Consider the following 12,584-nt stretch of genomic DNA (forward strand, 5'->3'; position numbering starts at 1 on the left):
AACTGACACACCTTCAAGAGCAGCGTGTCACGAGTAAACCTTTTAAACTCAAAATATCAGGAAGATTAGTCCGTAATATTCTAGAAGAGACTAAAATACTTCGAAAATGTCTAGAAACATCTAGAATGTTCTAGAAGAAACTAAAACATTCTTGAAAATTGTGAAAATGTCTAGAATATTCTAGTAGTGACTTGAACACTCTAGAAATATTATATAAATGCAGGATATAACTAGAATGTTAAAGGAGGTTCCAGAACATACTAGTAAAATCTTGTGTATACTAAAGTAATATTATAGAAATCTGTAGAACATTTTAGAAAAAGATGGCTCAGGAATATTATATAATGTTCTAAATAATATAGGACTTTTTAGATTCTAAATAATGTAAAGAATTTTAAAAGTTATGAGCTAAAAGGGCTTGTCTATAAATAAACATCCATGTCATTTGCAAAAACTATCTTGGATAAGCCTTTTAAAGTTCTTTTAAAGTAATGCACATTATCTTAAACACTTCCTTTCGTTTTTTCTTTTACTAGCGGACCTAGCTTAGCACTTGGGATTGGATATGCAACCCGATTAGAAAATTAAAATTCTAAGAAACTTGGGCTATAGAGGAGTCGAACATATGACTATTTAATTATCAATACACCAGAATTATCTTTGAACATCATGATACAAATTAGTTTTTTACTTCAACTACTTTCTAATTTAATACTATAGATATACCATTACTTTATAATTAATGCATGAGTGATCAATGACTCATTCTAATCATTCATAAATTAAAAATTGTTTTTTAATAATAATAATAATTAAGGTTTTTTAAATTTTGAAATGGGATGATTAATTAAGTATATGTTGAATCTATCTCAAAGTTAATTTTAATCAAACATATTGAGTAAAATATTTATTTATTTGGTTAAACTATAAATTAAAACTCATTTATATTTTCCATTTAACTTAATTTCTTAATAAATTTTAGATTTATTGTGGTAAATGAATAAATTACAACATTAATACAACATTAATGAAATTATGATCATTTGTATCAACTCCTTTAAAATTTTCATATTTAATATTTAAAATTTATTATTTATAAAATTTGTTGCAAGGTAGTTGTATTAAATTGGTGTATCAAGTTAAGTGAGTAAAGGAGCATACTGTGAATTACATCTAAAATCAATAGCACACAATATTAATACATAAACTTATCAAATAACTCCTCAAATTTCAAAAAGATTGTGCTATATAAAAGTGTAACCAAACCAAAAAGAGATTAATAAACTCAAAATAATCTCAAATAAATTGATTTATAATCAAAATTAACTATATTCAATAAAAATTATTCAAGATCGTAAATTTATTTTTAACTAATATTTTAAGTAAAACTTAATTTACAAAATCAATCCTAATTCATCAATTAACTAACGATTATAAACCTAATTTAAGCATTCATTATTCTGGAAAAGTAAAATTTAGTCTTATAACAAAATTTAAAATTTAGTCAATTCAACACTTTTCATTTGATTTGTAGACCGAATATTATTGCTAAAAAAATAAAAATATACACTCTCCTATTCACATTCATTGTCTCATTTAGTTTTTACATTATATCGTATGTAGTAATTTAATTTTAAATATTTCTAATTATACATAATTAAAAATGATAAAATATTAATATTAATAAACTTTACTTTGAGATAAATAACTCAAATATAGTTTAAGTCGACTATTTAAGACAACAGCCGCTATAAGAAGGTAGTTGTTAGCCGTGTTTGTTTAGAAGAAAAAAATATTAAAAACTCATAAATTAAAAGAAAAAAATCAATGATAAATTACTTATAAAAACCTTTTTGTCTTTCCTTTAAAGTTAATTATGAATTTTTTAGATATTTGCTTAACTAAAAATTCAAAAATTAAAATAATAGTAATAAAAAATTAACTAAACCAAACACACCCATAAGTCCTACTCTTTTTGGAGAACAAATCCTAATCTACTGAAAAACTTATATTTTGTTTCCATTTTAATCACTTATTTTTATCATCTACTTATTTTTTATCTCATTTTTTAATTTAATTTTTCTTCCTACTAAATCCTACTCATTTTAACATAAAAAAATTTGACATTAATAATTATCGACTCTTTTTTAATGAAATAAACTCTATAAAAGGGAAAGGATATAACTAAAGAGGAAAAAGTGCAAGTAATAAAGAATTTCAAATGAGAAAATAATTTAATATATTTAATATAATTTAATAAAATGAAAGCATAATGTTGATGCATTAAACTAGTGTTTAACAAATTAACAATATTTCCTCCTTCCATGTAGTAATTTGCATTCAATTTTTTTAGGTTTGTCCTATGAACATAATTCTTTCCTGCTAATCGTTACTATAACAATCTTAAATCTCATCTATAAATACATTTTCTCATTCGATCTCATATATTTATGTTTTTAAACTCAGTTATTACATATTTAATCTAGCAAGTAATTTAAAACAATTAAAAAAAGAATAAAAACTATTTCATGTGGGTCTCACTATGAGACGCGCTTACAGGGCAACTAGTATAAAATATTATAATACAATCTCTTTGTATTTGGTGTTGTATTACTGAGAGACGTGACAAAAAAATATAAATTGTTATGTGAGACGATCTTACCATGAAACACTCTTCAAACATAAATTGAATAGTCTAACACCAATAAATACAATTATAAGTATATAAACTCCTTATTATAAGGTCGTCTCATAAGAAAATACTTTTTTATACAAGTTTCTCAAAGAGAAATGGTACTTGTATTTTGTAAATTTACTTGATGGGCCTAACCGCCTATAGGCGATAAGAGGAATGGATCTCCCTTCCGCGACCCAACCAAACGGTTTAGGGTTTCTCTTATAAATTCCAGATTTCATCCCCTCTTTCTCCATTATGCGCCTCTTCATTCTTCCATAATAACAACTCACAAACCATTTATTTAGATCTGTAATTTTTTTTTCTTCAATCGATACAATCTGCTTAAATCGCATCCGACTATGAATTTCTCTGTTTTCTTTCTCGATTGACAGAGTAATTACAAAGAGATGCTACATTAATTTTGTTTTTGGTACCTCTGGACGTGCTATTCCCTTTGTATTTCCATGGGTTTATTTTTGCACTTTCTCGTAGGTTCAACATTTTCTTTTATCAATTCATCTATTTTCAGTTTGATTCTTGGTTTTTTATTGATATTTTGCTCGATGATGATTGTTTTTTGCTTTAACCACACCGTAGGATGCAAAGTATTTGATGGATGATAACCGATCTGGATAATTTGAGCCCTAGAAATCACATAACTATTGCTTTATGATTCTTTTCTCTAAACTTTGTAAGAGATTCTTAAAAGTCTTTTGCAGTGTTAGAGCATAGAGGAAAGCAAATTTATGTTAATTTCTTCGTCTTAAAGTTTCTTTAGTAGGCTGTTGTTCTTCGATGAAATGCTATCTGTGGAAAAACTTTGGCCTTAGTCTGAGAGCAATGTTAACCAACTTTTTCTAAATATTATTTACTCCTATTGATTTTGGTCTTTGGATTTCATTGAAAGAAAATCTATTCTTCTATAAGAACTCCAACCATACATCAAAAGTTAAAATTAAAACATAAAATGTTCATATTTATTGATGTGTGATTTGATGAGGTTTGGAAAAAAAAATTCAATCATCAAATGAAAAGCGTGAATAATAATGCCGAGGTTTCTATTTATGTCATAAGAATTTTTTTTGGTGTATAACATGGGTGAATTCATATTGATGGATGAAAGATATTACTTCAATTGATATTAATGGATTTGATGAGTTATTTGTTGTCTTATTGAGTTTGACACACTCCGATAATATGATTATATCAGAGATTAATAAATGTCACGTCTCTGTAAAACTGGTATATCATTTGATTGTTCAATGTTACATTACCCCAATACTAATAACTAATGATCATGGATGTCGGAGTGCCTTCCTGATAGAAGGCTTTTTTGTATTGGTAGTAGCATTAGGAAATAGACTGGTGAAGAGCTTTTCAGCTAATACAGCATTAGCTGCATCTGATGGATGAAAAGCATCCCAGAAGACATAATCCTTTCTGTTTTTACACACTTTTGCATTTGGCAAGCATAGTCCTCCTATTGATGTATCAACGTTACAGCACGATGTGTTGGATACTTTGAAACCTGAAACAACATTTGATTTTATTGAGAATGAAGTGGACAAATAAAAAGAGAAGAAAAGAGTTGGCAATGCTTACCGAATGATTGTGGGTTTGTGATGAGATCAAGAACATGTTGGTAGGTATCAGCAAATACGAAATTTGCATCAGTGAGGCGATTGTTTAAATTGAGGACCAATTTTTGGACTTTAAAGTTGAATTGTTGTGCCCATTTGTTTACTTCGGTTAAGCACATCCCTTTCCTAGATTTCACTCTTTGAGATGGTATGCAACCTAGAGGACCAAGACCATGGAAGATCACCTTGCGTGCGCCCAGTTGGTGGAGCTTCTGATCGAAACCCAATATTATAAACGTTAGTAGTAATTAGAGAGACGAAGATAGTGAAAATTTGAATAATTTAAGCAAAAAATAAAATAAAAATTTCTTAAAATAAGTATGGGATAAACTTTTATTTCAAAATAACCATGAATTTTCCATAGCTTAGGTTAGAGGTTGCTTGTTGTTACTAAGTAAACAAAAGTCATATTTGTTAGTAACAGCAAATAAAGATTTAAATTTTTTTAACCAGGTTTCTGTAGTAACAGCTAATAAAGGAAACTTGGTCAAACAAGGTCAAACTTTTGTTTGCTGTTAATCAACAACGAACAAAGGTTTGACCCTGTTTTGATCAGGTAAAATTTTTGTTTGTTGTTTTTAACAGCGAATAAAGAGAACTAGTTAAAAGAAAGTTTAGTTCTTTGTTCGCCGTTAGTAACAGCGAATAACTCTAAACCTCAACTGTAAGATTTTTTTAATATTTTTTTTTGCTTAAATGATTCAAATTTTCGAGTATAGTTGAGTGAGTGAGCTAATACCACAAGTTGTTGCTCTAACGTGACCGTTAAAACGTCCACGAATTCATCGTGCGAATACTCCTGTCCTGCTACCATAAAGGGCTGCAAGTAATTGTTAACATAATCGTTACTTCCTGCAACATTTACAAATCTTATATTGTCAATTTTGGTTCAAATGCTCATTTCAAACGAATGAAAATGTATGTACCAGTAATTGTAGTGTTCATAGTACATAACATACCTATGCCAACAAAGTAAACAGCTTTATTTAGAAGCTCATTAGCAGCTTCTTTCCCAACCTTTGCCTTAATAGCTAGTGTTGTGTTCCCAAAACTATTAATTTGATCGTCAAACGACAGTCGTTGTAACTAAACAAAACATTAAGTTCACAGCGTTATTAACAATCGTTATTGAGTGCAACTAAAATCTCGATCAAACTAAACCAGACTTACGAAATAAAGTCCCGTATCATTAAGAATTCCAGCACCTCCTGATGCATAATTTACACCTTCGAGCAACTTATCATCATTTGGAGACAAAGACAGGTACGGTGGAGGAGACTGAATCCCAAGTTTCGCAGCTGTTAATCAGCAAAACTCGCGATTTAATCAACTAAATATGAAGAAAAATAATGAAAAAAACTCGAAAATAAGGAAAAATTACATATTATATCGCCGATAGTTCTTCCATTAGTAAACCTTCCGGTTGATTTCCCTCCCAGAAAATCAATACCATACCAAGGATAATTAGACTTGGCAAGTGAATACTGTAAGTAATTGTTATTGCCAACTTCAGTCAAAGAATCACCAAACACGAACGTCACTAATTCGTTCTCGTTTGTTGTCGTGGCCAAAACCGCCATCTCGACTAAGCGTGAAGCTAAAAAAAGAGCTAAAATCATTTTATAAGACAACTCCATTTATGTTCTTTATGTTTATAGTTAATATGTGACAATTGGGTTTTTATAGCATGTTGATAATATAGTGTTTGGGGGGTTGTTTCTTACCAAGCATACAATTATGCCCATTTCTTTAAGTTTTCACTAATTAGGTAAATGTTTTCAAAACTAGAAAAATGCTGCCATTGATCAGGAAGAATCTGATTATAGGTTTTGAGTGTCCAAAGGTAAAGCTTTGTAATTGGAGTAGTTGGATCTTATTGAGTTATAAGCAGTTGGCCAACTTAATTTACCAGTCTTTTAGTCTGCTTGTTTGGTGTTTTTCATTGACTGAATGATTTTACTGAGTTATGGAGTGGTATGTGTCACCCAAAAACTGTGCAGACAGATACTATTCTGTAACTTTACAATTTTAGAGCTTAACTTTATGGAGAAAGTCTTAATAAATAATAGTTATTTGTGAGGTTAATAAATCATCCTTATGTGATTGGATTGATAGGGTGAGAGTTTTTTTGTTTTAGTTTATCTTTTTTTGTTTTGTTTATTATTATTATTATTATTATTATTATTATTATTATTATTATCTGTTTGTGGTGATTTACAAATCACAGTGATTGATTAGGAGTTTTTGAACTTTATGCACATTTAGATTAGATGTGTTTAATTTCACGATAGGGTCGATCTTGGATCAGGTGTTACTAGTTAGTTCAAACCCGAGTCGTGTATCCATGCTGGTTTTCATATAATTGTAAATCCATTTTTGAAGTCAGGTCAAAACCGAGTTCGGTTACAATGTCAGATAAATGTCAAGTCGTCAAGTCTAATTGTTCAAGTAATATTTAATGATTTGTATAAAGTAATTACTTTTTAAAAAATTTGAGGAATCATATATTATTTCTTTCACATAGCAAATTATTTTAAAAAATTTAGTATTGATTGATACGGGTTTTTGCAAACCTAAAAAGCTGAGCTTTTTTGGGCTTGAATCTTCAAAATTATAAGTGGGTTGAGCCAAGTCAAAGTGGTAATCCGTTTTTAAATTTGAGTCCGACCATTGTCGGGTGCATTATACTGATCTTGTTGTAACCTCCATTTTTTTTTGGAGTAGACATAGAGAGTAACAAACATAGAGCATACATAGGCAATCATTCTACAAGAGAGATTTTAGTTTCTTTGAAAATTTTCCACTTTATTGATTAATATGAGAAAGGAAAACCAAACAAGAGAATGAATTCAATAGCCTTCAATCTCTATCAAGCTGACTGATAAGTGTCATAACTAAACATACATTCTATGATGTATCAGTTTTTTGTCGCTTTCTCGGCTATGAACAAGCCCCATCGCTGCTCACCCGATGAACTCCTCACCAACTTCGACTTCCAACCACCAACTATGTCATTGTAGTCCTCCTGAATATTATGTACCATCACGAGACAGAATTAGCGCAAGCTCGGTTAAGACATCAGAACTTAAACATTAAAAAGGATCGAGAATTCGAGTTGCAGCAATGAACAAAATGAACACTAACCTCCGAGAAGTCTGCAATGAATCTTTCCTTTTCTTTCTCGACTGCAGCTAGTTCCTTTTCTAGAACTTTCAGGAACTAAACAGATAAACATAAATCCATTAGAAGGAATACATAAAACAATTTAAGAGTGAATAAATATAGGAAAATGGGTGACTATATGAACCTGATCAGTCCTATCTTCTGCAATAACTTCATCAAATCCAGCATCTCTTAGCATCTGAAAAAAGAGAGATTATTTTCAATTTTTCAATGCTCAATGTCATTAAGTGGCTCCCACCTTGGCCGAGATTGGGGTCGAATGCATGCAACCTGACCTTGTTAGTGATAACAAAGAGGTTGTTTTCGATTGACCCTTGGTAGCAACCAAATACTAATGAGTCATTTTAATGTAGTGCATTATAATCTGAAATCCTCTTATGCAGGGCTTCTTTTGTTTGGGGTAAAATTGACGGTTTTCCTCTAGTCCTCCTTGTGAAGGGAATACGAGTATGGATTGTCCGTCACCTTCCCTCACCCAGACCTTGCTCTCGAGCGGGATATTGGGTATAATGATGATGATGCATTATAAACTGAAACCTAAGAACTATAAATCTTTGTCTTTATCGAAATAAAGAACACGAATTTTGAAAACGAAAAACGATATGAAGTTGGTTTAAACTTGCCTGGCCATATGCCTGCACATCATGAAGATCATATCCCCTCTGCTTAATATAAGCTGCAAATTCAGGGGAGGGTGTACCAGCACTTCTGCAGTAATCAGTAATTAGAACTTTGCCTCCTGGTTTCAACCATTTGTAAAATGATCTGAATAATGCAGGTTTATCCTGCGAAAACAAAATATAAACCAGCCGTCAATGGCGAATCCAAGTACCCGGTACAGGATGGGCCGAACAGTCATCTCTGCATGTATGATGATCCGGGCTATAGCCTAGGCATACTCGGTTATCATTCTTCTATGTTACATAACTCAATATTAATAGGGTTTTTTAATCAAATGATCCAGGCTATAGCCTAGGCATACTGGGACTGAATTCTCACCCCTGCTAGAACATTAGAAATAAACAGAATCCAGTGAAGACTAACTTAAATCACCTGAATGTGGAGAATGGTATCACGGCTGTAGATCACATCGAAAGAGTTGTCTGGATAAGTTACGGTAGTACAGTCAGCGACTGCAAATTCGACAGCATGATTGAGCCCAACAGCACGCTCGAGAGCAATGGAGATCATATTGATGGATAGATCAATTCCCACAACCTCAACATTGTACTTCTCGGCCATGTAAAAGTTGCCTCCACCTATGCCACAACCCACATCTAGAACCTTCTGTCCAGGCTTCAGGTCAAGTTTCGACACAAATTCTCTTGTTGTTTCTGCTCAAAATCATTAGAGATGAGAGTAAATTAGTGTTTACAGCAATCAATAGGATAAACATCATCTTGTAATTAAGGCCTATGTTACTTGGACTCCGGTACTATAGAATACTGGTACGTGTCCTAGTGTTGGATACATCTAAATATTCAATTTTACGCCTAAAATGAAGTGTCTAAGTGCCATACCAGTGCGCGAGTATCAAGGTTCAGATACGGGCACGTGAAGCAAAATAAAGAATCCGAGTAACATAGATTAAGGGCTAAGGCATACCAATCCCTCCAGTGCTCACAAAACCAGACCCAAAGATACGCTCATAACGGAGAATGCCTCTAGCTTTGTATTGGACAGTATCTAGAAACTGTTGGAACCCTTTGTCTTCCTCGGAACCAACTTTCTGCCATTTCCAGCAAATCTGAGAAAACCCAAGATCAATTGTCAGCAAGAGGTGATAATTACACGATCATATTGACAAAATGATCGTCAGCTATCAAGAGCAAAAATCAAACAAAAACATATAACAAGAACAATAGGAATGCTAAGAAAACACGTGAAGAAACATCCAAGACCTTGTTTTCGTGGCATTTGCCACCAACTACGGAGAGCTCATAAGAGTTCCCAGATTCATCTTTCACGCGACATTCTTTAAACACCTGCAGAAACCAAAATAAGATTTAGAACAATTGGTGAAAATAGAAAATATCGAAACATAGATAACGTAGTAAGTGAAAGGCAAACCTTCGAGTAGTACTTAGGATCACAACAGTGGATCAAGTTGTTTTGGCCCTGATTTGCGGTGTTATTCAAACAAGTTTCGACGAAGCATATGAAGCCCCCTGGTTTCAACCATTTCGCAATGCTTTGAACCATTTTTTCAACCTAAATGAAGCCCGCTTATTGAGTTATATATTCCGAAACTCGTTTTTCAATGATAAAATAAACACCGCCACTTATCATAATGTGAAAAGGAAAACAAAAAATGAGATTACCTCATTGTCAGAGAGATGCGCAAACAATGAATTAGCGAAAATCAGATCGATGGTTCCCGGTGAAATGTCTAGACTGGGAGATGATACATCAACCGAAATGAACTTCACATTGTTTTCGGTCTGCAACCAGCATAAAGGACATTAGAATGCTTAACAAATACACATTTAACGGCTTGAATCACTATTCAACTAATTTTTACCTCATTTGTTATGCTTCCAGTAAATTCGACAGCTAAAACCTCGCCAGCCTTCTTGGCTAATTCACCGGTAAGATGAACAATGCCCTCGCCTATAGCTAGTACCGTCTTTCCTTCATAAGATGGAAGCAAAGAAAGGACCTAAACATATTCAAGACGAGTATATACATGATTAATATGACTCGATTGAAAAACACCGAGGCAAAAAATTGGATGTAAGTCATATAACATATTTGCTCGGTTAGCAAAACAAACATAATATGAATCATGAACAACATAGTTGAGATTATTACAGCATATGATCAACATGTAGAAGTATACAAATAGTGTTGTCTTTAAGATACTTTTAGCTGCTACAATAAAATTTTGAACTAAAATCTTGTTCAATTTAAATCAAAGAACTAGATATATTTAAGGTGAACTTTACTTTACCACACGACAAACGATTAACTCCCTCGTATAAAATTAGTAGTCACATACTCTTCTAGAAAAGATCTATCATCGGAAAAAAAGTTACAATGTATGAATGATGGAACAGTTTTTAATGCCTATACTTGAATTTAACGATGGGGATGTTGGAAAATAACGCACATGTGATCCCACATCGAAAAATTAAAGAAGTTGATGGGATACTACTCCTAATACCAATTGGTTTGTGTGCAGTTAACTATCATCTCTTACGAGTCTTGTTGTGTACAAGTTCAATAATAAATTTATTATAGTTGTGGGGAAATAGTAGACATGATAACATAATTATGAAAATATGTCAAATTTTTTAAAAAAGAAGTGTTTCACAATTGTGCTTCATATCAGCTAGGAAGAATTAGGTTCTGTTTCAGGACCAAAGATTTAAGGGAATATTTTGGACTGTCAAACTACATTCATTTTTCATCTTTCCAAAACCTTTTTTTTTTTTTTTGGATATTCTTTCTAATACTTAATATATGAATATATGATCCCTTTAGCTTATTGAATGAACTCACCACAAAAAGTTAAGAATGCCATAACAAAAAATATACATATTGAAGGACACGTTGATACAATGACATAACAGTTTGATACTGATGGAATACACATATGAGTATATGACAGATAAATACAAGTTTTATTATATAATTTTCTCTCTAGGAAAGAGACAAAATTGTAGTTATACTTTCTTTAATACCCCTACTTTTTTTTCCACTGTTTTTTTTCCTTAGTACATTTTATTTTTTACACCTTTTTTAAAGTAAATTTTAAACATTAATATTTCTAAATACAAAATATAAAAAACTATATGTATTGTATAATAAAAAAAAATAAATCTAATAAAATCTCATATAAATATATTTAATCTTGATCATCTCTAAAATATTGTTTAAATTTCTGTCTCCTAAAACAGAAAATTTTAAGGTGGACAAACTAAAGACAACAAAAGAGTAAAACAATGAATTTTTCCATTTTATTTATATATTATTTCTATGAAATTCCCATAAACCAATTATGCTTTCAACTTCACATCATCTTTCTTTTTACACAATTTATTTATATTTTTTCAAACGTACTAGCTTTTGTATTTAACAACGTCATAAACACAAATTCCAAATTATAATATGATCGAGTTTATTTTTAGATAGGAATAGAATAATCAAGTATAATCATCTATCGAAACTTGGCCTAATCAAGCTAAGTTCTCATCAACAGGCCGGTTACTGGGTCATGGAATAGCTAATGATCAGCCAAGAATGTTTGATGAATAGTTGTTGACTGGTTTGACCATCTTAAAGTACTTACTAATTTACTAACCGTTAAAAAGTAGTTAATTAAGTCCATTGTTATTAATATATTTAATAAAATTATTTGTTAGTTGTTAATTATTTATTCGATAAAAAATAGGATAGACACACCCTAAAGTTCAGGATGATGCTAAAAACACATACTAAAGTATGCAGCATTGCAATTGTAAACATCGATAGTGGATACATTAAATCAATAAGAAAGTAATGTAAAGTCCTTATACAATTTTAAAAATTATAATATTTTTTATTAAATTTGTATCTTTAAATAGTTAACATATATTATATAATTTAATATTAAGGCCCATAATGTTTCAGGACATGTGCAGTCGAACATGTTGAACTCAGATTCACCCCTGCCAAATTATGTTCGATTTTGGACTATTTTTGGGCAAACTTAAGCGAATCATGAATTCAAAAGGCGAATCAGTTAACGAATTATGTTACGTCAGATAGAACAAATGGAAAGTAGTGGCATACCTCAAGATCAGCAGAAGTGGTTTGAGAACCCATTTAGAAGTTGATAAGTGGTATGAAACTTAGCGTAGAAATGAAGGTCTAACAACCTTCAATGGCGAGGCGAGAACGAGAGAAAGATTTTGATCTACAGTTGAAAGATCTTCCTCTCTGTTGCATTCAGCTGCAGCCTGTGGGTACACAATACACACACTACAGAGCCTTTTTCTATAATTTGGTGAAGTCACCTTCAATTATTTGGTGTAGTGCTTCTAGTATTGGGGTTGCTTTATAGAGTCACCACTATGCAATACGACATAGAAAGTGAGCCCCTT

General features: G+C 31.5%; 2 protein-coding genes across 2 annotated transcripts; both read right to left on the reverse strand.

Annotated features, from left to right (window-relative positions):
• Window positions 1–3,354: 3,354 nt before the first annotated feature.
• Window positions 3,355–5,971, reverse strand: LOC130801713 (GDSL esterase/lipase At5g37690). The gene is made up of 6 exons (XM_057665599.1): window positions 5,699–5,971; window positions 5,488–5,615; window positions 5,277–5,403; window positions 5,057–5,169; window positions 4,280–4,529; window positions 3,355–4,205 (listed from the first exon to the last, which is right to left on the reverse strand). The coding sequence occupies exons 1-6, from the start codon at window positions 5,952–5,954 to the stop codon at window positions 3,973–3,975; spliced, it is 1,107 nt and encodes a 368-aa protein (XP_057521582.1). The 5' UTR covers window positions 5,955–5,971; the 3' UTR covers window positions 3,355–3,972.
• A 987-nt stretch (window positions 5,972–6,958) lies between these two features.
• LOC130801590 (phosphomethylethanolamine N-methyltransferase-like) lies at window positions 6,959–12,584 on the reverse strand. The gene is made up of 11 exons (XM_057665468.1): window positions 12,274–12,584; window positions 10,022–10,159; window positions 9,822–9,941; window positions 9,571–9,711; window positions 9,402–9,485; window positions 9,106–9,247; window positions 8,554–8,834; window positions 8,124–8,285; window positions 7,625–7,678; window positions 7,462–7,536; window positions 6,959–7,342 (listed from the first exon to the last, which is right to left on the reverse strand). Exons 1-11 carry the CDS (start codon window positions 12,304–12,306, stop codon window positions 7,235–7,237), a joined length of 1,338 nt encoding a protein of 445 aa, XP_057521451.1. The 5' UTR covers window positions 12,307–12,584; the 3' UTR covers window positions 6,959–7,234.

Source organism: Amaranthus tricolor, chromosome 15 (genome assembly GCF_026212465.1).
Source record: "Amaranthus tricolor cultivar Red isolate AtriRed21 chromosome 15, ASM2621246v1, whole genome shotgun sequence".
NCBI lineage: Eukaryota > Viridiplantae > Streptophyta > Magnoliopsida > Caryophyllales > Amaranthaceae > Amaranthus > Amaranthus tricolor.